General features: G+C 52.7%; 1 protein-coding gene across 2 annotated transcripts in view; it reads right to left on the reverse strand.

The window, feature by feature from the left end:
- The window catches only part of WSCD2 (WSC domain containing 2), a 92,734-nt gene that overhangs the window by 21,366 nt on the left and 46,446 nt on the right, over positions 1–24,922 (reverse strand). For both annotated transcript variants that reach the window (XM_054593966.1, XM_054593968.1), the window contains exons 2-5: positions 20,258–21,194; positions 11,584–11,698; positions 9,159–9,343; positions 1,094–1,215 (exon numbers count right to left, since the gene is read on the reverse strand). In XM_054593966.1, coding sequence (XP_054449941.1) covers positions 1,094–1,215; positions 9,159–9,343; positions 11,584–11,698; positions 20,258–20,639 — 804 coding nt within the window. In that variant the 5' untranslated portion in view covers positions 20,640–21,194. The remainder of the gene's footprint in view (positions 1–1,093; positions 1,216–9,158; positions 9,344–11,583; positions 11,699–20,257; positions 21,195–24,922) is intronic.

The following is a 24,922-nucleotide window of genomic DNA, read 5'->3' on the forward strand; positions in this document are numbered from 1 at the left end:
GTCGATCCCAGCTCTGCCACTTGCTGGGCTGTGAGCCTAGACAAGTGACTTCACCTGTCTGAGCCTTGGTGCTGCCATCTGCGAAATGGGGATGAACACCCCCAGCCGCTGGCCTTGCCGTGAGAGGTGAACAGCGACCCGCAGGGCAGGGGGCGGACCAAGAAGGCCGCTCAGGACGCAGCAGCCGGTATGATGCCACAGCCGTTCCCTCTTCCCGGGAGGGGCTTCATGGCGGGGAGCCTCCGGGATAGCGACAGCTCAGAGCAGGTGGGGGCGCTCAGGACTCAGGGCATGGGCTCGGCACCCAGGAGGGGCCACGGGCAGACCCCCAGCAAATGGCAGCATCCTGAGGACAGAGATCGTCTCTTGTTGCCTCTGCATCCCCAGCACTGTGCAGGGGGCCTGCGACGGAGTGGGTTCTCATTAAATACCAGCTGAGCGGGCAAATGGAATGGGCCATCGTGTGGTGGGGACGGGGGCGGGGGGGCTCTCCTTTGCATCCTTTTGTACTTAGCTCATCTTGAGCAACGAAAGGAGCTCCTCGGATATCACAACCAGTGACCCAGTGACGTGCCTTGCCCTGAGCTGGGAATTACAGGGTGGGGCATGAGACGTTTAAGGCCCAGCCCCTACTCTTGTGGAGTTCACTGTCTGGCTAGAGAGGAAGACCACACAGTTAGCCATCAGGGATCTTGGGCTGAGAAAGAACCCGCAGATCACCCAGTCCAACGCCTCACCAGTGCTCCAAGTTCTGGGCACCATGCCTGCCCTGCTCAGCTTGCACACCTCCAGTGACGGGGACCTCACTCCGACCCAAGGTGGAATGGTCTTCGCCTATACCTGGTGATTTTCTACTTAGGCTTTTAGGCCCAGTTTGAACATCACCTTCATTCCTGAGCATTCCTCACTATTGGGACAAAGATACTTCCTCCGAGGGCACGAAACGGACCCTGTGGAACTCCTACCCCTCGGACCTGTGGGAGAGGGGCACGCCCCTCTCCCCTGTCACGGCTCACAGTCACGACCGCCCCCTCCAGCCAGGCATCCTGTCCCTCCAGCCACTCCATGCTGCCGGGCCAGGGTCCCGCCTCACCTTCTCTGTGCAGAGATCCACACACTTGTCCACGGACATGTTCAGCATGGCGGCTGTCACGGGCAAGGCCAGGGAGAGGTTGTCGGGCCTGCGGAAGCAGCCACGGAAGACCGCGCTTCCATCTGGAGGGCCGAGGGAGAGAGCGCTGTCAGACCGCGGCTGGGAGAACCGCCTTCTGAGGGGAGCGCTTCACACTAAAGCCCAGAGGAGGCGAGAGTCTTGCCCAGGACCACACAGTGAACCAAACTGGAGACGAATGAACTTCCCCATTCTCAACGACAGCAGTGCCCCCCGCCCCCCGAATTCAGGGAGATGAGAGATGCCTGGAGCACTGATGTGATCTCATCAGGAGAAGGCGGGGCATCTGAGGGTGGAGGGAAGCCAAGGGCCCAGGCTCACAGCCCCTCCTCACAGCCCCAGGGCCGCCCTCTGCTCCCCTCATCCTGAGCTTTAGGGGGCACACCCTGGGCCTCGGGAGTCTCTGCCCACCCAGTGCTGAGCACCTGCGGACAACAAAGGACTGATATGTGGGGGGGACTGCCTTTAAAATAACCCAACCTGGAAATATCCCAACTAGCTGACTTGAAGGAGACTTCCTTCAAAGAAGTGGGTGGGCCTCGTCCAATCAGTTGAAGGCACGGACCAAAGTGGAGGTTTCCCAGAGAAGAAGGGTGTCTGTGCCAGGACCACGGCCTCCATGCCTGCCTGCGCGGCCAGCCTGCTGACCGGCCCTGCATGTCACATGAGCCCGTTCCTGAAATCAATATACATATCTCTATCATCTATCCCTCGGTCTGTCTGTCTGTCTGTCTCATGTCCTTCTGGTTCCGTTTCTCAGGAAAACTCTTGATGGCTAAGAGTAGGATTATAGGCAATTTTTATTCCCATGATACTGTAAAACTTTTATTTTTCTACGGTGAATATGTATTTTTTAATGTACTAAAGACAAACGGAGGAAAAAATGTGGCCCCTGTCAAAAGGTATTGAAAGGCTCATGAGGCCCATTTAAAATTGGCTCAGTTGTGCTCAAATCTGAGTTGTACATACCTTTCCAGTAGCACAGCTTTTCCATAAAACAAAGGACACTGTTGGTGCAATGTGAGTCAAAATGAGGAGCACCAAGTAGGTGCATTTATTGAGCACCTACTAGGTGTGATCCACTCTGCGGAGAACTTTACGAACATCATTGACCTTGAAAACTGCAAGGTCTGTGGTCAACTCTCAGTTTACAGACGAGAGAAGCAGGGCTTAGGGAGGGGAGGTTATGGGACACACTGGAGGCTCTGTCACCAGCAAACAACTCACTGAACAAGATATTAACCTCAGAAAAAGTGAAGCGAGTTACAAAACCATATGCCTGTATCTATAACTGCATCTGGGTGCATGCTGAGTGTAAAACACTTCTTTAGCATGCATATATACATATATGCCTGTGCAGAGTAAAGGATAAGGAATTACTAAGAAATTACTGCCCCAGGCAGAAGGATGGCAGAGGAGCACGGGAAGGGTTTAGGAAGGATAATTTTAAATTCCAGCTGTCAAAGGCACCCTAGTAATTATTTCTACCACCTGGCCCCCAGCAACCTGAAGTTGTTCATTGTGGAGGCCAACCTAGCAAAGACATCTGGAACTGGGTTAAATGGTTGATTTCCAGCACGTGCCGCGGGCGTCGCACATCCAGCGCTATCTCCTCCACTTCCCCCACAGCCGGCTCCAGGCTGGTGAGAGGCAGTGGTGGCGGCCAGCGTCGTCAGGATGCTGCTGACTCAGTTTCCCACATATCCCGGGGGGGCAGGGAGTGGGTGTTAGACTCTACAGTGGTTCTCTTCTGCACGGGACAGCCCTCCACTCTCCCGCAGGTGAGGAACTGCCACGCTCCGAATGCCACTTGTGCCCCGTGGGGAACATGGGATGGTGTCCTGTCTCATGGCCTAGGGAGCTCAGAGGGAGGCCCTGTAAGGTCATCGGCCTCCCCAAAGGAGGATGTAACGCTGCTCATAGAAGGTGCCGTACAAAGTGAGGGCAGGGGGGTGGGAAGCCTGGAACGGTGTAGGCGAACCTTGACTAGGCCAAAAATCTCAGCTGATGCCAACTGTGGCCACCAAGTAATGAGACACCAGCCTTGCTCTCGGAAGACCAGTGGCCAGCAGGTGCGAGCTCCGGACCCTCCCTGGCTTCTCGTCCCTGGAATGCAGCGTCTATCCCTCCAAGTGTCTACACCGGCAGCTCCACCCTTCCTCACACTTTGACCTTGGGCACGTTTTCTCTCCTTCTGGAGCGTCAGTGTTCTCATCTCTAAAATGGAGCCATGACTACTGGATGGGCCACTCAGAGATGGACTTGAATGGGCCCTGGGCGCTGGGAGCCCAGTGGAAGGGGCAGGCAGAGGTCTGTGGCTGGCTCCTTGCCCGCTGCCTTTGGACTTAAGGCAAAGAAAGGGGAGGAGGAAGACAGTCCCTATCTGGAGGGATTTTCTCCAGCCTGCCTGGAGAGGGGGAGGCTGGACTGCAAGGGTGGGGAGGAAGGAAGGCTCCGAAGCCCCCCTCTGCTGTGGTTGGTCCCCCTTTGACATTTAACCATCTGCTAATGAGTCCCTGATGCTCCCAGTTTAGAGAGGAGGGCTGAGCTGAGTGCCCTGAATACCAAGTACATGAGGTTTTCAGAAGCCTTAAAGGGCCAGAGTGGGGATCAGGAGCTGTGGCTGTTGAGTCTCTCTTTTGTGCTGGGGCTGGGGGTGGGGAAGGAAACAAGCTTGGGAAGCCGGTTCTGGGAGCAGCTATCCTGTTGGGTGTGGGGTCTTCCTACAGTCCCGCCCTTCCCTGCTGTTGGAAGGAAACCACCTGGTCACAGAGGGCTTTCATGGTGTTCAGAAGAAAGGTTGGGCTCCCAGGGATCAGGGGAACATGTTGAAGGCCATTTCTCTCATCTCTAGGGCAACCCAACCTACACTCTCTTGGGTCTCTGAGCATTTTTTAATCCACAAGGGAAATCCTGCACAGAAGTTGGGGCCACTGTTCTTCACAGCCCACAGCCTGTCTGGCTGTGCAGTATGCGGCCCACGGGCAATAATGGTGACCCTGAGTGGTGTTTTCTTATTGACCAGCACTTACTAACGAATGACAGCAATGGTTATAACATCAGCTGATCACTACGTGTCATTTGTGCTGAGTGCGTTCCACACACTGTATCTCAGTTGATCCTCTCCACAGTCTATACTGTTCTGCAGGCAGAGACCCTGAGATGGTCCAAGACTCATTCACTTTTCCAGGTCACACAGCTAGTGAGGAAAAGAGTTGGGATTTGATCCCAATCTTGTGTGACATCACATCCCAGTTTTCCAGCCCTCTGCTGTTCTGCAGGGGGCCTGCCCAATTCTGACATGCTTGAGCTGCAGAGATGCCATGCCAGCCACCTGACTTTCCCAGAAACCCCCTCGGGCCCCCCAGGAAGGGTCCAGAGATCACAAAAGCCCGTGCTCCACATTCTGACAATGTCAGTACTTCCTTGCCAGGCTAGCTGAGATGGTGCATGACCTCAGCTGCTTGGGTTTTTTATTAGCAAGAGGGGAACAGAGCAACTGTTTGTCAACTCTCTTTGGTAGGGGCAGATGAAGAACAGAGTCAGCTGCAAGTATCTCTGAAGTCCTATCATCTCTTTGTTCTGGGGCACCACACACACACACACACACACACACACACACACACAATGAAGAAAATGTCATCAGGCACCAGCAGAGTCCTCCTTGGTGTGAAAGAGGCCACCACCCCCCAGGTAATTAGGCCAAGCTCAACCGCATTAAAGATGTCGGTGAGGAAGGAAGGCAGTGAGCTGGGAGCTGTTAACAGCTACTGTAATCAGAGAGAGACTGAATTACACAAAGAGTCTGTCTGAGAGAATTCAAACCAGCCATTTTTAGGCACCGCCAAAGGCTCCTGTGGGCTTGAGGGAATTCAAATAGCTTGAGTTGGGTGCTGCTGGGAGTGAATTGAGGAGTTTTCATTCTAGGAAGAAGGGGGCGGGGATCACAGCTACTCCATCATGGGCACTGCACTGGATGCTTTCTCGCTTTTACCTTATTGGGTGGCCGCAGCAATCTTCAAAGGCTAGAACTGTCCCCATTTTACAGACGAGGCATGTGAGGCTCAGAGAGAACACATGGCTTGGCCAAAGTCAACACAGCAAGTAAGCGAGGGAGCTGATGTAGAAACAATGTCTGCCTGATTTCAAATTGCCCCCATAGCCTTCCTGGATTTTGGTTAGAGGGGAACAGTTGACCCATTCTCCCCCATCATGAGGGAAAAGGAGAAAAAACTTCTAGACCTTCTAGTTATCATCTCCTTGGTTCTACACAGCATAATTCATGAAGGCCCATGTGAATTATAAAATTCAGGAGTCCCAGACATCCATCAAGGGCAAGGAGAGGTCTCCAGGCCTCGCAAAGGAGGAGTTAGACTTGGTCTATCCATCAAGATGTGACTTTCCATGGTCATCCGAGGCTCCCCTCAGCAGCAGTGGTTAGCAGGGAGGATCAGTGAGCATAAATCACAAGTGCAGAACAAAACCCCCTTCTCACTTTGGAAGACAAAAAAAAAAAAAAAAGCCCTGTCAGAACTAACAACAGTACACAAAATCCACTAAGTGAATTGTGAACTGTAAGCCAAGGATCTATTTCTTCCAGTGATTGTGTTGATTGTGTTAGCTTCATAAAACTTTCACCAAGATAGAAAAGGAACACACACACACACACACACACACACACACACACACACGCAAGAGGGAAAAGGGATGAGCCCTGGGAGGGCGGGTCGCAGCCCGGGGCCTTAGGCAGGCCCAGAGGACGGTCAGCACCACGGACAGCCACCCCATGGGCGTGACAGGTGTATATTCTGCGTCGTTCTAACGAGCCTTGCAACAGAAATCTTGCAAGAATCTTTCAGGTAAATGGTATTTCTTGCAGCATCCTATAAAGCCGTAATGTTCTCACATCACCGGCAGGTCTCTGCCCTTGCGAGGAGAGCTACACTTGCTGACACATTTAGCAAACTGCTGTGAAAAATGTAACCCAACCAAGAAGGAAGTCCATTTCTCGGCTCTTTTGTAACGAGGGCAAAGAGTCCATGGGCCTGAGAGTCCATGTCAAGGCAGAACAGCAGGGTGCCTGTGGACATAGGCACCGCCAGCCTTTTCATTCTCTCGCGACTGGAGGAGAATTCCAGCACCTCCCTATGGAGGGGGGCCACCCCCCACCCATCCGAGAGGGGCTTGGAAGGTACCAAGGAGTCCTTCGAATCCTCACAATCATTAAGAGTTCTGTACTTCTGCTCAGGGATACGTGCTTATGACACAGTGTTAATTCCAACGAATGAATCTCCGAATGGAATCTGGTTCCCATCCTACCTGCTTCCTGCAGTGCTTGCTCGTTTCTTTGACTGATGGACTCCAAGCTAGTGTCATGTGCCAGTGACTTGGAAGCCTCCCTTTCTCATTTATTTGTGTATAAATCAGAGCCCAGGAACGGGAAGCCAGGGGTGCCCCAGGTCAGAGCCAAAACACTGGGGATTCTGTATTGTTTAGAGTCAGGAAATAAGAGGAGAAATCAGGTGTCAGGGGAAGAAGGAGTTAAGCTGGAGCTAAGACATTCTCCCACACAGACAACAGTGTGGTGATGGCGGGGAACAGGAGGGTTGCGTGGCGGTGGGGGAGGGTACAGGGAGGATAAATGGTGATGGAAAAAAGTAAATAAATACATAGACTTTAAAAAAAAAAAGAAATTCTCCCAAAAGAGAATCCAGTGCAAGAGGTCCAGGTGTCTACAGCACTGTTGTGAGTTCTCAAACCAGAGGCCAGAGACCCGGGTTCTAGCCCATTCCCAGTCCCTCAGAGGCACCGTGGCCTCTGAAAAATCACGCCTGCCTGCCGCTCCCTGAAATTACCTCTCGGCTCGGCACACTATTTTCTGTGCCTAGATCTCTCCCACCTCTTGGCAACTTGCCTGGAGTCCGGCTATCCTCCTCCTCTCCACCAGGCAAAATCTGATGTCTTTCGAGGCCCCAATCAAACAGCCCTACTCTGTGGGCCTTCCCCAAGGAGGCTCAATTTTGCCACTTCTTCTCTCTGGGCCTCAGTTTCCAAAACTGTGAAATGGGACGTCAGCAGGGAAGGCGCTTCCTACACGGTGTTCAACCCCTGATCTTTGCCGGCCCTGGACGTTTGCTCATGACTAGAATGCATGGCAGTCCCTTTCACCTAGACACCTCCTTAGAGTAGGGCACAGCCCAGATGTTGTTCCCTTGGCTCCTGCGAGTGTGTCCCCAGAACGCCCCGTACATACCCTCCCTGCTTGAACAGAGCCCAGTGGTCTTGGGCCTATGTCCCCACCAGACACCTTAGGGGCTGCTCACTGGCAACCACCCTAGTCTTTGTGAGTTAAGACATATTTCAGATTATTGAAAAATCTTTGATGCTCAATGAGCATGTCATTATTACAGGTGATCTTAGTAGTTCGGCCAACCTGAACATTAACCAATGTCTGGTTAGTATCTGGCGAGTGACATACGCAGCCCAGCTCTTGTCATCTGGCTCATCCTCATCCACGAGGATGTTTTAGTGGCAGCAGCTTTCCCTCTAAATACCCACAAAGCCAAAGCCATCTCTTCAGATGGTCAAAGTCACCATCAAAATAACACACGCATTGGCATAAAGAGTTCAGTGACAAGGATGATCAATCTGCCATCAAATTAAAGCCCTGTTACATGAATGGCCAACCCAGGAACTTGCTGTGTGAACATTCTGCAGCTTGGATTTCACACGCTGCCTCTGCCAGCCGGGCTTTCAGACCCATGGGGAGGTGGGCGGGGCATCCCTTTGCAGAAATGGGCCCTTGGCAAACTGGTAGCCTGCTTGACCCTATTGCAGAGCAAAGCCTGAATGGGCATCAAAAACATGGCAGTTGAAAAACATGACACATTATCGAGCTCACCAATGATGAAGTTTTATAAGCAAGGGCATTCACGTGGAAGAGACCTCTCTCTGCGTACAGGCAGGTGTGAAGCTCTGCCAAGTCAAGCCTGCCTCCCGGGCTGGCCTTGTCAACTCCACAGGGGCCTAAGGCCTTACTATTTATAAAGTGTGGTCCCCCGACCAGCAGCCTAGTGTCATCTGGGAGCTCCCCAAGGATGCAGAATCCCACCTGGACCTACTGCAGTGCATTTTCACAAGATCCCCATAGGGTTCATTGGCAACATTCAAGTTTGGGAAGCGCTGGTCCCAGGTTAGCAAATTCCTGTGTGTCTCCTGACAGCATCAGAGGGGTAACCAGGAGGATCCTCTATCGCTCTTTCTAGAGGTCTAAAGATCGCCTTTAATTAGGCTGTGGCCTTGGGCAAGTTTATTTAAATTCATTAAGCCTCAGTTTCCTCACTGCAAAATTCGCAGTGGTAACATCCCTGCCTGAAAAGGTTGTAGGGAAGGTAAATGAGAGAGAACCTGCAGTGGGCTTAGCATGAAAGACATAGGCTCTGGAACTGGTTTAAATTCTCTGCTGTTTATGCGACATTGAACCTCAGTTTCCTCATCTGTAAAATGGGAGTAGGTGACTAACAGGGCTGATTTCCAGCATCAGTGTGAGAATTAGGCATACTCTTCTACATAAGGCACTTAGAAAAGATGCATTGTTTGCTGTCATCATTGTTACCATCATTGTCATCATTGTTAGAGACCATCTGCTTTCAGAAAATCCCGAGGGACGGGCCAAGCTCAGGCTCTTGCTCAGTTTGTTAAGGAGGAAGACAGGTGCGGATGGGGTGCAGGTGGTCCAGGAGGCAGCTCAGGGTGGGAGAGGACAGGGCAGGTGGAAACACCCCAGGTAGCTGGATCAAAGGGCCCTGCATGGTGGGGTGGGAGGCGAGTCTGGGGCAAGACTGTGGCAGCCGTGGAGGGCATCCAAGGGCACGGGAGTGACGGGGACCTGTGGAAAGGGCGGGGCAGACGTGCAGGTAGGTAGGCGAGGGCCAGGCCCCGCTGGCCAGGGGAGGAGCGCAGAGGGGGCAGGGGTCAACTCACGTACACCTGCGGGCGGACTCCTGGGCCAGCTGCAGCCGGTAGACGGAGAGGCGGTTGGCGCCGCCGCACAAGCTGCCCCGCTCGCCCTTGCACTCCATGTCACACTCGGCCTCGCTCACATTGGTCGCCTGGATCTTGTGCCCGCAGTAGCACTCGGCACCGAACTCCAGCCCAGCGTACAGGTAACCCCTGGGGGAGGCTGCTGTCAGGCCAGGGCAGCTGCCACCATGGAGACCTCGGGGACAGGGATGTTCACCCAGTGTGGAGACCTGGGGGACGGCAGGGCTCTGGGACCATGACCCCTAGGGACCACCTACCTTCCTTCATCCCCACCTGACGCCTCACACCCCATACACCTATCCACACAGACACACCATGGCCACATTGACACCTACCTGCATACACTTACAGCACAAGGCCACGCACACACACCCGGCCCACATCCTGTGGCCCCACCCCACCCCACCCCACCCCACCTCACTCTCTTGCTGCTCCCTGCCTACAGCAATGAGCCAAATATATCCGCAAAGTCCAGCCCCTTGATTCCAGGAAACGTCCCCTAGGAATGATGCTCTATGTCCCCTTGGGAGGAGCTGGAGCAAGGGGAGGAGGCAGGGACCCGCTCATCCCTTTGGAAGATGGCGAAACCAAGTCGCTTATCCAGCCAAGCAAAAGATTCCTTCCCCCGAAGCCAAAAAATCCAGACACCGCAAGGTTTTCATTTTTTTTCCCCATCATCATGGAATCTTTTCCTAAAAAGGACTCTTATTGGACGCGCATTCTGTGAACAGCTGGAAAGCGTGTCGCTGGCTCTGGCAGCAGGGGGCGGGCTGGCGGGAAGCCTGCGGGGCGGGCCCTGCTCAGCCCTGTCGCCCGTGGGGGCGTCCAAGGCTTTCCCCAGAACGACGAGGTCTCCTCAGGGAGCCGCGGGCATAGCACGCGTCGCGCGAGGTGGAACCGGTGAGAGCTGCCGGCTCAGGCCCTCACCCTGAACTTCAGGGGGCGGCAGGAGAGACAGACCCCCCAGGCTCGGCCTCTGCACACCCCTGAGCTGTTGCCCCTCACATCACTGCTGTCACCTCTGCCGGAAGGACCTCTCGAAAATTAAAACAGATCACACCTCTTCAGTGCTTAAAGCCTCCCAGTGCTTCACTGCCCTCGGAAACATCTAGATGACTTTGCTTGGCCTAGAAACCCTCCCATCAGTGGTTCTTGAGAGGAGATGCCTGTTAGAATCATCCAGGGAACGTATTTTTAAATGCCACACCTGGCTCCCATTTCCCAAGGATCTAATTTGATTGGGCCAGGTGAGACCTGAGCAGTGAGAGTTTTTAAAATTCTGTAGGTGGCCCTGGCTGCTGGCTCAGTTGGTTGGAGCATCATCCCGTACATCAAGGGGCTGTGGGTTCGACTCCCAGTCAGGGCACATACCTAGGTTGTGGGTTCAGCCCCCAGGGGGGCATGTATAGGAGGCACCGATCAATGTTTCTCTCTCTCCCTCCCTTACTCTTTTAAAAAAAATCAATTAAAATGTGGTACTCACCTCCTCCCACAACCACATCAAAACTACAACTAAACTACAGGACCACCATCCTTGAGAACCCCCTGACATCTAGCTGAGAGAAGTCCTCTAACTAAGGGTATAAAGAAGAAGCTACATTGGGACTGGTGGGAGGGGCAGAGATGTGGAACCAGCTGGTCCCACCCTCCCGTGTGGTGGATAAAAATCGGCAGAGGTGTCTCAGATGCAGAGGTTCCCCTGAAGGGCGAGGGTCCCAAACCTGCCCACCAGCCCTTTGGGGGCTCACCCACTCTTAGGAAGGCAGCTCCCTTCCCCAGTGCACATTCCAACCCCCAAAAGCACTCTCTTCTTCTATTAAAAAGCATGGTCTGTGCAGGTGAGTGTTTCCCTGGGAGAAAACAAGGCGTTTCTCTGCAGGGAGGCCATTAAGTACCCGATTCCCAGGCTCCCCCTGACCTTTCCCAGGGCACCTCGCAAGCCTCCTGCTCACAGGTTCACCCCTGCGTGCACAGGAACCCCACTCCTGCCTTCCCCACGCACAGGCACAATTCCGGGCCCCTGCCCACACATTCACATTCCTGCACACACAGCCATTAGAATTTAAAGACAGCTACGTGCTGGCATTACGCTCATAAATGTAACCAAGCTGACCCCGTACACTGCACACTGTAAATTCACTCCTAGGCACAGTCTCACACAGACCAATTCCCACACAATCCTGCTCATTTGCACGCACGTGTACACACACGCACACACTGACGCACATGCACCCTGGCAACACCTGTTTCTCGTGGCCACCTGCTCATTCTCCATCACACCCTCCAGGGGAAGGGAAGGGATGCCACAGGCAGGAACCTGAGATGGACGGGGTCTGAGGTGAGCAGAGCCTGGGACGTTGGGGCCCTACCGTTCTGCACAGTTGTCCTGGCAACGGAAGACAGTCATCTTTTTGTAGTCGAAAAAGGACACGCCTCGCAGGGCCCGGCTCTGGGTGTCATCCAGGTAGCAGCCGATGTACTTGGCTTTGGGGAGAGGAGAAAAGTCAGGTTTGGCCGGGGTCAAGGGTGAAAGGGTTACAGGAGGAAGCAGGGTGTCCCTGGCCATGTGGCCTTACTGCTTTTTGGTACCAGTTTCTTCCTATGAGCAGAAAAGCAAACAAGAGAGACTAAAAGTCGTGTGCATTGGTAGAGCCTGGTCCCTAAGGGCAGTGGGGACTGGCAGAGCAGAGGAGGGGACCCTTCTGTGGCAAGGGTTAAGGTCAAAGCCCTGGGCTCTACAGGTGACAAGTGGGCAGGCAGGAATCCAAGCCAAGGCCACTGCGTCAGCGCCCAGCAGATGAGACCCACATCGGGGCAGCTCTGCAGAGCCCGGCATTTGACAGCACGTTATCATTTCTACAAGACGCCTTCGGGTATTTTTCCTCGGAAGGGATGCTGGGCTCAAGGCCTCAGTCTTCCGCTCACTTTTGTAACGTTCTGGCACTGGCCTCGTGAGTGCAGGCCAGTTCACCTCTCGGAGGCCTAGTTTTCTTCGTAGTAGGGATGGAAATACCAACCCAGTGAGGTTCAAATGGAATGATTTGTGTACATGTTTCTACCACAGTCCTGCACGAAGCTAAGGTGAGTGGAATGAGAAGCTGGCCATTCACAGCGCTGGACGCGTACTTCACCGTGTGCCTCTGTTGTGGGCCCAGCGAATGCTTCCATCCAAAGGAAAATTTAAAATTACGTAAAACAGCCAACCGATTTGAAACCATGCACTCCATTTTCTTAAAGTAGTACACGTATTCCTGTGCTTCATGGTAAATAGTTATTTTCACACATGAAAATGGCACTTTACCATTTATAAAGTCCTTTCCCAGGTGTTCTTACAGGTATTATGATTAATTTGAACAGAGTTCGCTAAGCGCCTTACACATTGAATCTTCACAATGATCCTACGAGATGAGTGCTAATATCCCATCCTGTTCAGAAGAGGAAGCGGAGGCCCAGGGATGTGAAGTCACTCGTCCGAGGAAACACAGCTTGCACGTGCGGAGCCAGGATTGGGCCCACGCACTCCGGCCTATGTTTTGAACGACTGCTTGCTTCTCCCTGACTCTGGGGATCTTTGCAATGACCCACGTGAATAGGGGGAGCCCGAAACCTGTAGCTAGCTGGTGGCAAAACAAAGGCTTAAATCCAGGTCCGTGGGACCCCAAACCGGGGCTCTCTCCTCTGTTCTACTTGGAAGTAGCTGGAGGTTGGACCGTGGACCCAGTCAGCCCTCAGACTGCCATGGCCCTCACAGGGAACGGTCGAGGCCAATACCACGTGCCGCTCGTCACTTTCCCTGGCTCGGCTGCTGTCTGTTTACGCTGTGGGCTGCTTGCCCCCCTCGCTAGTAGTGCAGAGCAGGGTCTGGCAGAGGGGCAGACATTGTGCTCCTCAGTGCCGCCCTGCTAAGTGCAGAATTTGTCAGCTCCCCTGGAGATGCACCTCGACCTCCATCACCTTGAATTTCCTGTGAAAGACAGAGGTGATTTGGTCGACTAAGAACAGTCCATTTTTATAAGAATGATCGCTTCCCTGGAGTGGGCACATCAGATGGTGACAGCTCTAGAGAAGCCCGTGTCTTGTTGCTGTGCTTGTTCAACAGTGTATGTCCCTCCTGTCACAGATGGAATCATGCCCTGTGCCCTGGGGCATGGGTGACGTTCACACCTGAGCTGGGAGGATGCCTATGGGAGGTGTTGGTGAGGGGTGCTCACCAGCTTCGGCTCAGCAGTTCTCTGGAGGACAGAGTGTCCAGGGGTGCATCATGGGATGGCAGGAGGAGAAAAAGAGAGGGAGTAGGAGGGAGGGAGACAGAGGAGAACAGGAAGGAGGTAGGGAGGGCGGGGTAAGAATGAGGGGAAGGGAGGGAGAGAGGAAAGGGGAAAAGGTTATTTTGGCAGCAAGGAGGTCCTTGTCATAGATCAATAGTTTGTGAGAGAGAGAGAGAAAAAAAGAAAGAGAGAGAATTCTTGTGTTTTGAGCACTTACAACATGCTGTCTATGTTACTATGGGCCAAGCCTAATTTTTTAAAATGCAACACTAAAACCATTCTGATTAACCCATTACCTCTGTCTCCCTTGCGGCGATCTTAGTTTTGGCCTATGGCCTATGTTATGATGGGTAACCACTCATGATACTTCATGTTACTCTTCTCTAAATGGAATTGGAAGCTATGTGATCTGCCCAAGTTCCTACACTCGTGTCTCAGCTAAAAGGTAAGCTCAGGTCTAGCTTCCAGCCATTGACTTTTGGGGAAGTTTCACCTCCTTCTGGCCCACAGTCTTTGGGGCAGTGAACAGCCACACTGGCACCTGGCAGGGCAGGGTGCTTGTGGCCCAGACACGCAGGGCTTGGAGCTGAATGTGCTGTGATTTGAACTGGGCTTGCCTCACAGTGAAGGTAGGTGTGTTTGGCTACAGGCAGGAAAGTAGACTGTGTTAGATGAGATTTTTTTAATGATCAAATTAACAGGAGTGAGAGCGTATGTCACAGGCGTGTTCACTGTGGAGTGAAGGGGTGGACCGTAATGTGCTGCTTGTGCCTTCAAAGCACCCTCTTCCTCTCTTTCTCTTATTAACAGGCTTTACCCGCCTTGGCCACAGGAAGACGCTGACCTCAGCAGGGCCAGCCATTATTGCCTCTCCCACCAGCCAGTGACTGATTGCTCTGGGGAAGAACACATGCCCCGCTCTTTGGATTCCTGTAGATTAAAGCAGAGGGGGGTGGGAGGATCTGTTTTCCTTGGGATATGACGTTGGCATTCTGTAAGCCCAGAGCTACCAACAGCCACGATCCCTGGCACCAAAGTCACTCTGTGGAGAAGCAGCAGCAAGCGAAGGCAGACACAAGCAGAAAAGAGAGCTAGAAATCATTCATTTAAAAATCCAGCCCTTCCATAGTTTGGTGACAAGTCCCAATATCTTTTCTTCTTTAGCTTAAGCTGGTTCAAGATGTGTTTTGTCCCTTGATTGATGTGCTGATTCTCAAACTGAGTTGCTTGGGGCTACCCAGCTGTGAGGGTGTAGACCAACTCCGAGCCTGGCCTGTCTGCTCCTTTGTTTCACGCACAACACTGGGTCTCCGCTTGGTAGGAGGGCACCTCCATCCTCCCCAGAGAGACCTCCCTGGAGGGAGAATGGGGGAGGGGCGGTCCCTTGGGACAAGAGCTGGGATTCAACTGTAGGTCCCTGTGCGCCAAAGCCTGGGCTTTGCCATGCTGGCCCACCCCCTCCCTAACTCTCCACCAGGCCTGGCATAGGATGAGATGTCCCTTGTAACAGGTGCTCAAACACTTGTTGCATGGACAGATGACCCTCCATTTCCTCCTCTAGGAACAGGAGGGATAAAAAGATACATGGCCCTTCATTAATGCTCTGGAGACACATGTCCACGTTACATACCGTGGCTGGATGCACGCGCTGGGCTCCCCTGGTCAGGGGAAGGGTATTAAGGTGGTTTCCTCCCTGTCCCGGGTCGCGCCTTATGTCTCCCAACTGCCCCTTCAGTGCCGACTGTGACAAACGGGCGTCCCTGTCCCTGGAGTTCTACCTCCCCTGAGCTCACCAGTGGGGTGACCGCCAGCCCACTTCAGCCACTTTCCCGCAGCCCTGCCCTCAGATCCTGCCCTGGTGGCAGAGCCCTCAGAGAAGGAGGGGAGGTCAGGCCAGGAAGCCGCACAAAGTCACCGGCCACGAGAGGGTGGATTAATGGCCGAATCCCCCTGGTCTACCACTCGTCTCCACAGCTATGCGACGACTGCCGAGACGGTGAGGTTGCCCAAGCCGGACTATTTATCTCAAGCACAGAAACCAGCCGGGGGTGAGCTCGGGAGAGCGCGGGCGTCCGGGAAAATGCGCCCCCCTCACCTGATGGTGGTGTATTCTTTCCTTTCCTTTATTCTTTTGCTTCGATTAATCTTCCTTTCCAAGAAATGTTACTCTCTTCAATAAAGGTAACTTGTTAAAAGGGTAGCTAAACATGACTAATTTGTATTGCTTTTATTTCCTGTGTGTGAGGAGATGTACAAACAGGAGGCAGTAGAGTCTACCAGAAGGACAGTTTGGGAGGCGACTGGATCTGGGTTCAAATCCTGGCACAGCAGTCGCCTTGCACTATCACTCAAGCTCCCAGAGACACTAAAAGGGGAATAAAAATAGAGGTGTTTTGGGTTGAATTGCGTCCCCTCCAAAAAAAGAGTATGTTGAAGTCCTAAGTCCAGCACCTCAGAATACGACCTCATTTGGAAATAGGGTCCCTGCAGGTGTCATTTGTTAAGTTATGAGGTCATGCTGGAGTCCGGTGGGCCCCGGTCCCGTACGACTGCTGTCCTACCTGAAAGAAGATGACTCTCTGAAGACACAAGAAGAACGTCATGTGAAAGCAGAGGCAGACCCTGAAGAAGTTACGAGCTGCAAGCCAAGGACTGTTAAGGGTGTCTGGCGACACCAGAAGCTGGGGGAAAGGCCTGGACCAGAGCCTTTAGGAGCACGTGCTCCTGCCAACACCTTGATTTTGGACTTCCATCCCCCAGAACGGTGAGATAATAGGTTTCTGTTGCTTGAAGCCACTGAGTTCATGGCACTTTATTATGGCAGCATTAGGACATCCATACAAAGGGTGTTGTTAAGCCTGACTCTGTGTAAGAATAATGCTTTGTGCCTAGCACCTGGCCTGGGACAGAGTAGAGAGACTCAAGAAATAGTTATTTTCCTGCCGGGGATTCTCAGCCATCTGGAAGGTGGTCCTTTAAGATGCCCACTTTGGTGTGGTGTCACCTTAGGCAAGTCACATCACCCCTGTGCTCCTGTGTATTCTGCAGAATTACAAAATTAATAATAATAGCCAGCACATATTAAGTTCATTCTTCTTTCCAGACTGTGCTGAGCACCCTCCGTGCACCGAGAAGTGAGGTGATTAGGCTGAAATACTGGTTTACCCCGCTCCTCCAGCTGTGTAACCTTGGGCAGGTTGCTTGCCCTCTCTGTGCCTGCATTTCCTCCCTGTAAGAGGTAGTTAGTAACAGTGTCTACCTCACCGAAGCTGTAAAAATCATGTGATGCAAAAAATGCTAAGTGCCATCAATTTACCCTACACAATCATTATGACGTCCATCTAATATTAAGCAGTTCTTTTCCCCAAGGGAAAACCGAGGCTCAGAGAGGTGAAGTGGCCTGCCCAAGGTAGCACAGTCAGCAAGCTGCAGAATCAGGAGTGGAACCCAGATTTGACTGCTCAAAGCACCAGTCTCATTCTAGGCTGGCGGAGGTAAAGGACCTAGCAGGGGACTGACACATGGTAGGTGCCAGCTTCACCCACGGAGTCAGACTTCCTGCCCAGCCCCTGCCCCAGCCCAGCCCCTGCCCCAGCCCAGCCCCGAGCAGCTCTGCCTCCCCGCTCCTGCCCCATGACGGGCTCCGAATCCTTTACAGCTTTAGTCCTGCATCGGCATCACTGCCTCAAGCAGCGCACCAGGCAGCTTCAGAGGAACACCAGACGTGTTTAGCGGCAGGTTGGAGAAGCCTCTCATTTCTATTAGCGTTAATCTAATATGTTGTCTTTGCTTGCTGAACTCTGAATAAGTTAATCAAGGACAGGCGGGATTTGCATTTTCTTAATAATGCCAACTGATTCCAAAGACTGCCTGCTGAGAGCTCTGGGCCGCGGGCTCCTTTGTTATTTTCTCTTCCTTCTCTCTCTTTACATTTTATAAAATATGTAAGATTTGGGGACTGGGGGGGGGGAGGGCGTGGTTAGCTTGGTATAAAGGAAGGCTCACAAGCTTTGGAGTTTAACAAACCTTGTTTCAAACCTCGGTTCCTCCACTTGCTACCTGTGTACCCTGTGTGGGGTAAATAGCTTCTCTCTGAGTTTTAATTTTTTCCGTTTATGAAATAGGATAACAATAAGTCTCTAACTTTTTGAGTTGTTGTGATCATTAAATAGGGCAATGAAACACGGTCATTCCATTAATATTAGCTATTATTACTACAACTAACAGTAACAGCAACTATTAGGTGACCTATTATCATGAGCCAGGAGATGTGCTAAGCATTGGACATATGCCATCACATTGCAATACCATGTAAACAGCAAACAGGGCAGTGGCTGGCAAAGTGCGTCCTCAAGAAATGGCAATAATTACTGCTGGTGGTGGCAGCAGCGTCCCATTCCCATAACACACTGGGGTTGTTATTAGTGTTACATGTTATTACAGGTATCCTATATGCCAGGAGGAATTCGTGTGCTGTCAGGGGACCTTGACAAACCACAGGCAATTACCGTCTGTATAAAGGCCCCGATGGAGCACAGAGGAGGAGCATGTGATCAAGTCTCGGGGTGGGGGAAGGGTCGGGACAACTCCCCGCAAGTGAGTTAAGTGAGACCTGGAGGAAGCGTCGCGCTAGCCCTTGGAGGTGCTGTGGGTGGAGGGGTAGCTGTTCCTTCATCTGCCCACTCACTCACTCATTCCTTCACAAGTCGGTACTGAGCGCCATCTTTGTGGCAGGTGCTGTGGCCAGCGCTGATTGAACGGAGGCGACCGGGACAGGTAGCATCCCCGCCTCCATGGAGCTGACAGTCTGGTGTGGGAGGCAGATTGTAAACAAGGAAATGAACACGTGAACAGGATATTTGCCTGGAATCGTAAGTGCCGGGACAAACATAAAACTGGAGAACGGGGTTGTGACGAGGTTTGAGGTGGGGCGACTTTAGTTAGGATGGCCCGGGAAGGCCTCTGTGGGGAGGCCAGGTTTGCCAGGGACCTGGAGGGAGGGAGCAAGGGAGCCATGCAAAGATCTAAGTGGAGAGCATCCCAGATGAAAGGACCTGCCTATATAAAGACCCTGAGGTGGAACTGGGCTTGGTGTGTTCAATGAAGGGCAAGGAGAATAGTGGGGCAGGGTGCGGTGAGGGGGTGGGAGCCTTATGAGGTGAGATTAGAGAGCTGGGCCGTGGGCTTTATCCTAAGTATGACGGGAGCGTGCCCTAAGTGCAGGCTTGTGACAGTCTCTGGGGCTTGCAAAGTACCAGGCGAGGTTTGGAGGGGCCAGCGTGAGATGGGACTTGGTGAGTGGAGATGCTGGAGAGAGAAGCCATGTCCATCCACGTAGCTCCTCACCCCTCCCTTGTGTCTACAAGATGGGGTCCCTTCCCAGGGCAGACCCATGAGAATTTCTCAGTCACCTCTAAGAGCCTACTATGTGCCAGGCATCATGCTAGGCATTTGCATAACCACAGTCTTAATGAACTTGCAGGAGACTCCTGGGCGGGAGGAGCCATCATCCCCATTTTACAGATGACAAAACTGAGGCCTGATGAGGTGAAGCCACTTGCCTGGGCCCATGGCCAGTTGCAGTGGAGCTGGAGTATGCATCGCAGTCCCCTAATGTGTTCTGCCACTTTCCGCCTCACCAGCACCTCCCTGTGAACGCTGGGTCTTGAAGAGGCTGAATTCTAGGCAATTCCAGTGCGTGGAAGCACGAGCTTGTGGATGGCTCCTGAGCCAGTGCAAGGCGGGGCTGCCGCAGGCGAATGTGCTGCCCAGGAAGAGTCCCCTCCATGAGCCCTGCTTCTCTCCACGGTGGGGGAGAGGGTTTGCCACAAGTCGAACCACAGTAGAAGTGTGACGTGTGGCAGGGAACCCCGAGGCTCAGGAGGTTTTCCTTCTGTCCTGATTGGCGGTGGGTCCTGCCAATCTCGGGGAATGTCCACTCATGTTAACCTCCTGAACTGCAGGGCCCGGGCGGGGGTCCTCCCCCGCGTGCTGGCTACACAGCGGATGTCAGTGGACTCCAGGAGACAGCCCTCGGGCCGAGCACTCAGGCCACACGGCTCTGATCGGAACTCCAGCGCGGCCACTTACCAGCCGTGTGGCCTTGGGCAAGTGTCTTCACTTTTTGGGGCCTCAGTTTCCACATCTGTTAACTGGGCCTAAGATCATGCTCCTTGCTCAAGCCCTTCTCAACTGTGAAAGTCTAACAAAATGCAAGAAAATGTGTCCACGACAATGCTGTCCCCCAAGTGCCATCCCCAAGGGAGCCAGCAGGGTGGATTCAGAGGCAGGGAGATGGAGCAGAAGCTCTGTCACATGCTAGCTATGTAACTTTGGGCTCTTGGTGCCTCAGTTTCCTCGTCTTTACAATGGGAATAATAGCACCTACCACAGAGAGTTGCGGCCATCATTCAATACACGGAAGGTGTTTGGAACAGTACCTGGCCCGTAGTAAGTGCTGAATAGATCTAGCTGCTTTTATTTCCCTGCGTATTTAACAAGGGCTGGTAAGAGCTGCAGGGGAGGGTCAGACTGCACTCTGACAGATGTGAGGTTCAAATCCATGCTTGCCTGTGTGCAAGCTGCGTGACCTTGGGCAAGCTACTTAAATCTCTGAGTGTCAGTTTTCTCCTCCGAAATGGAGGTGATAATGAAACCTCCTGTGTGTCTTCAGCTGTAACTATTCTTTGGCTGTTTCCTACTAAGCACTGAGAACCGACGGCTGGGATTTTATCATCATCATCGCCCCTCCCATCTCCGCAGCCACGCCTCTTACCTCGCTCCTCCTCCTTCTCCCGGACAACCCGCCCCTTGAGGGCTCGGCTCCACGCTCCTCCTCCGTAGTCGCCCAGTTTGGCTCTCTCATTGCCATCTTTGCCCTTGAACCAGGGTCCGTACCTGCGGGCGATGCTCGCGGCCTCGCCCGTGTCCCGGAAGCCTCTGCCCAGATGCAAGTCGCCCAGGAAGGGCAGCTCGGCGCCCTCGGCCGGGGCCCCGGCGGCCGGGTTGGCCTGGTTCTGGGACACGGCGGGCTGGCCCACGAAGCCAGAGTGAAGGAAGACGAGGCTCCCGGCCGTCAGGTAGAGCACCAGAAAGGTAAAGAAACGCACAGGTTTCCGGCGGAAGTACCGCTGGAACTTGAACCAGAGCTTGGCCATAGCCGGATCATTCCGGACTGGCTTGCTGGGGTTTAGCTGGAGGGGACACACGGGGAGGGAACAGAGGAGGCCTCCTTTCCCAAGCTCCCCTTAGGGACGGAACCCCTGGGGGTCTGCAGGCTGGTGCCCTCTGCGAAGGTGGTTGCCAGGACCAGAGCTGAAGGGCAAGTCTAGCACTTGGCTGAGGCCGAGAGAACCGAGGGCGGAGCTCCCCAGCTGTCCCGAGGTAAAGGCGAGCTTCCTCGGGCCACAAAAGGAGTTTGGAGGCTCGGGATCCCCAGGAGTAGGTCCCATTTTCCTACATCTTGTTCTTCGCCTCAGAGAGTTCCCGAGGAACTTTGAAAATATAAACTGGAGGAGGACTCTGCAGGCCCCGGCAGCTGTGAAGCCCTCCTTGTCCTTTCTGGGCCCCTCGGCCGTCAGGCTGGCTCACTTCACTGAGACCGGTCCTGGCTTCTCTCTCCCAGCGGGCGACCGAGCGGGGTGTGTCCACCTCCTGGAGACAGAAGCAGGCCGGTTTCCATCCGGTCACGCATCAGGGCTCGGGGCTGCCACCTGCAAAACAGCACAGACCAGGTGTGAGACGCTTCCTCACAGACGCCAGGGCTCGAAGGCGCTGGAACATTTTCAAGGGGCAGAGCACAGAGGAGGGAGTAAAGCAATGGCCCGAAGCACCCAGGAGAGTTGGATGGAAGCCCAGAATACCTGCGTTTTCCTTTAAACCACACGGGGAGTTTGGGGGCTTGAATCCTACTGGGTGCTGGTGTGGGGACAAGCTTTACCTCAGACAACCACAGGTTCCTGTGCCCACACTTCCTACATATTTGCCAAACACACAGTGATTTGTGGGTTACCTGAAGTCCAAAAAGTACTCCCTAGGTCCTCACTGAACTGTCTGCGGGACCTGACCGATATTGAACCAGATCAAATTCATTAATTTTTTTTTTCCTAACAAAACTTTAGTGAGCAGCTACTATGTGTAGCAGGCACGATCCTACATGCTGGGGAGAGAGCTGTGAATGAGAGAGACAAAGTGCCTTCCCCCGCAGGGCTCACGCACTAGGAAGAGATCAAACCCACAGTCCCGCTCCTTTATCCCAGGAGGGAAAGGAAACCAGGGTCACTTAGCAATGTAGTCATGCACTATGGTGTGCCGTGCATTGTGGGAACCCCTCTGCTTGTGTCATCTCATTTATTCTTCCCCAGGTTCCTGTGGGAGGTAACTATTTCCCCATTTTACCTATGAAGAAACTGAGGCCACACAGCTGGTGAGTGGTGGCCTTGGGATTTGAACCCATGATGGTACAAATGCAAACCCATTGCTCTTCGCCACTGCCTTTTTGAGTCTATCCTTTCCCCACATGGTCTGGACTTCACTTGGGAATTCAGAGATGGTCCCTGCAGCAGCAGCAGCTCACCGCCGCTGCTCCCCAATGACCAGTAGTGGCTCGCCCTTTGACAGGGTCCCCCAGAGTGTGGTCTGAGAAGCATTGGATTCAGGCTCACCTGGTTCAAGATTCCTGACTTCTCCAACCAGAACCTCTGGTTGAGGGGAAACCTACAGGTGTAAGAGGGTGCCCTCAGGTGATGGTAATGAGCATAAAGGTTTGAGAACCACTGCTTTAAGAGTAAACATTCAGGATCATCACCAGGAAAAAAATAGAAGGTAAATGAGAAAATAGAAAACTCCAGTTGGCTGATGTTGTTTCACATGACTGCCAGCAGGGGGCCTCATGACAACCTTGGTCAATACAGGGATTCAACTGTCAGCCAATGGGCCATCTGTATGGTTAACAGCCAGCCCCTCCTAATCCAGACAGTAGCATGGACATCTAACTATGGTTCAAGGTAGAGCGGCTAGTACTCCATAGGCATTCCCAATCATTCAGGAACTAAGTGCAGAGCACCTACTATGCACCAGTTATTGTTCCGGGCATTTGGAATAAATCAGTGAATAAAACAGCCCAAAATCCATGTTCCTATGGGGTCAAACTCTGTTCATCCATTGGTCCATCCACTTATACATCATTCTTTAATACAGCCATCATTCCACCCACCAATCCATCCATTAAGTCACAATCTGTCCACCTATCCATCAATCTACCTAACTCTCCATCCACTGTTAATCAACCCATCCATCCATCCATCCATCCATCCATCCATCCATCTGAACTATAAAAACAGATTCATCCATCTAACTCTCCACCTATCCATTCATCTACCCATCCTTCCACACTCATTTAAAAACATGTGTTTCTTGCCTACTGTGTGTTTGCTTGGGATGCAGAAATGAATAATTCAGGGTGTACTCCGGGAGAAAGAATTTAAATGATCACTATACTAAATTGTTACACTAGACAGACAGTGATAAATCCTGTAGTAGATGTATGTGTAAGATATAGAACAGCAATTAATATTAATAACTCATGTTTGTTGAGCACTTATTATGTGCTAGACATTGCTATAAACACATAGTACGCTGATTTAATCCTCATAACAATTCTTTGAGGAAGATCTGTATCAGTTTTGAAGAGGTGAGGAATGAGGCTCAAAGAGGTACAGGGTCACACAGCCGGTAAGCAGCAGCTGGGGTATGAACCCAGGGTCACTGGATTTCACAAGTGCATTCCTAACTTTGTATCTAGTCTGGTCTTGTATCCCTTTGAGAATCTGATGAAAATTAAAGACATATGCACAGAAAAGAGCCCTAGTACATAAACTCCCAGATTTGGGATTACAAAGTCAGGAGGTTTGTGGACCTGGGGTAAGAAGTCCTGGAATGTGGGAGGCCAGAAAGGTAAGGGTCTGAAAAGTAAGGGTCTTTGAGCTGGCAGGTCTCTCAAGAGGAGGCAGTTTGTGGGTGAAGGAGCAGCGGAAGGTCGCCTCAGGGAGGAGCAAAGGAGCTCAGGGCACGGTGGGAACACAGTCAAGCAGTGAGCAGGCCCGGACTGTGGGGAGCCTTGAACACCAATCTCTGGAGTCTGAACTGTGCTCTAACAGCATGCGTGGGGACCCACAGAAGTTTCCTGGTCACACCGTCACTTTAGAAAGACCAGTTTCTAATTAGCTTGGAAGTCTCCAGCAACGGGTGATATCCCGTGGCATTCCATGTGCAAAAGCATGCCAGCGGCTTTTACAACTGGGCCAGGATGAGGAAAGGCCAGCAGCCCTTGTGGGGATGGGCAGGGGGTCACCAACCCTCCAGTGGCATTCAGGCAAGAGCGTGGACTCTGGAGGCAGGCCAACCTGGGTTCAAATCCTGCCTCTCCCATCCTCCCGCTGTGTGACTGGTGCAAGACATCTCTTTGTACCAACTGAGGTGCCTCATCTGTAAAGTAAACATAAGAATCTTGATACTCCCAAACTGTATTGCTGGGAGGATTGAATTAAAAATTGCAGAAAGAGGCCTGGCCGGTGTGGCTCAGTTGGTTGGAGCATCATCCCGTAAACCAAAAGGTCATGGGTTCGGTCCCCAGTTGGATCAGGGCGTGTACAAGAGGCAACCAATTGATGTTTCTCTCTCACATCGATATTTCTCTCCCTCTCTCCCTCCCTCTCTCTTTCTAAAAAAAAAAAAAAAAAAAAAAAAATCAATAAGCATGTCCTTGGGTGAGGATAAAAATAAAAAATTGCAGGAAGAATGGCTGGCACGTAGTAGGTGTTCAAGAAGCGCCTCCCCCCCCACCCCCCAAGCCCTCTCAAGAGCACATTGCTGCCATGGAGGCGGCAGCGATTTCGGCGGCTGTATTCTCTGTGGCTTTTTGTCTCTCTGAGGATATTTCTGGGTTTAGTCCTTTTTTGTTGTTCCCTTCTCATTCTTTTCTATTTCAACACATCTTTTCTCTAAGTGGGCGCCAAATGGGTTTTAAGAGGATAATGAGCTCATTAGGAGCTGGCAGAGAACAGCAAGAGACGGAGGCTTCGGTGGCGTGGGGAGTGAAGGGGGCCCTCTCAGGAAGGGACTGTGAGGACGGGGGCTCCTCGGGGAAGGGGGTGCTGGCTGAGCCGCCCACACCATCCTGCCAGTCGTGGGGAGGTGGGAGAGGTGCATCTGGAGGGAGGGCGCCCCGGAACCTGAACCCACTGGGGTGGGACCGCGTCTTCTCTCCCTGCGTCGTCCCCAGCCTGTAGTGTGTGTGGGTCACCAGCAAACACTGGTGGCAGGTGAATGCAAAGAACCAGGGGTCCAGGCTCCCCATCAGGACTTGACCCTATGACCATGGCTCCATGCCATGTGCCAGGACACCCGGGGACAGCCTCGGAGAACTGTCCATTCAGGACTC

Source organism: Pteronotus mesoamericanus, unplaced genomic scaffold (assembly GCF_021234165.1).
Source record: "Pteronotus mesoamericanus isolate MK-2021 breed Mesoamerican mustached bat unplaced genomic scaffold, CSHL_Meso_final scaffold_507, whole genome shotgun sequence".
NCBI lineage: Eukaryota > Metazoa > Chordata > Mammalia > Chiroptera > Mormoopidae > Pteronotus > Pteronotus mesoamericanus.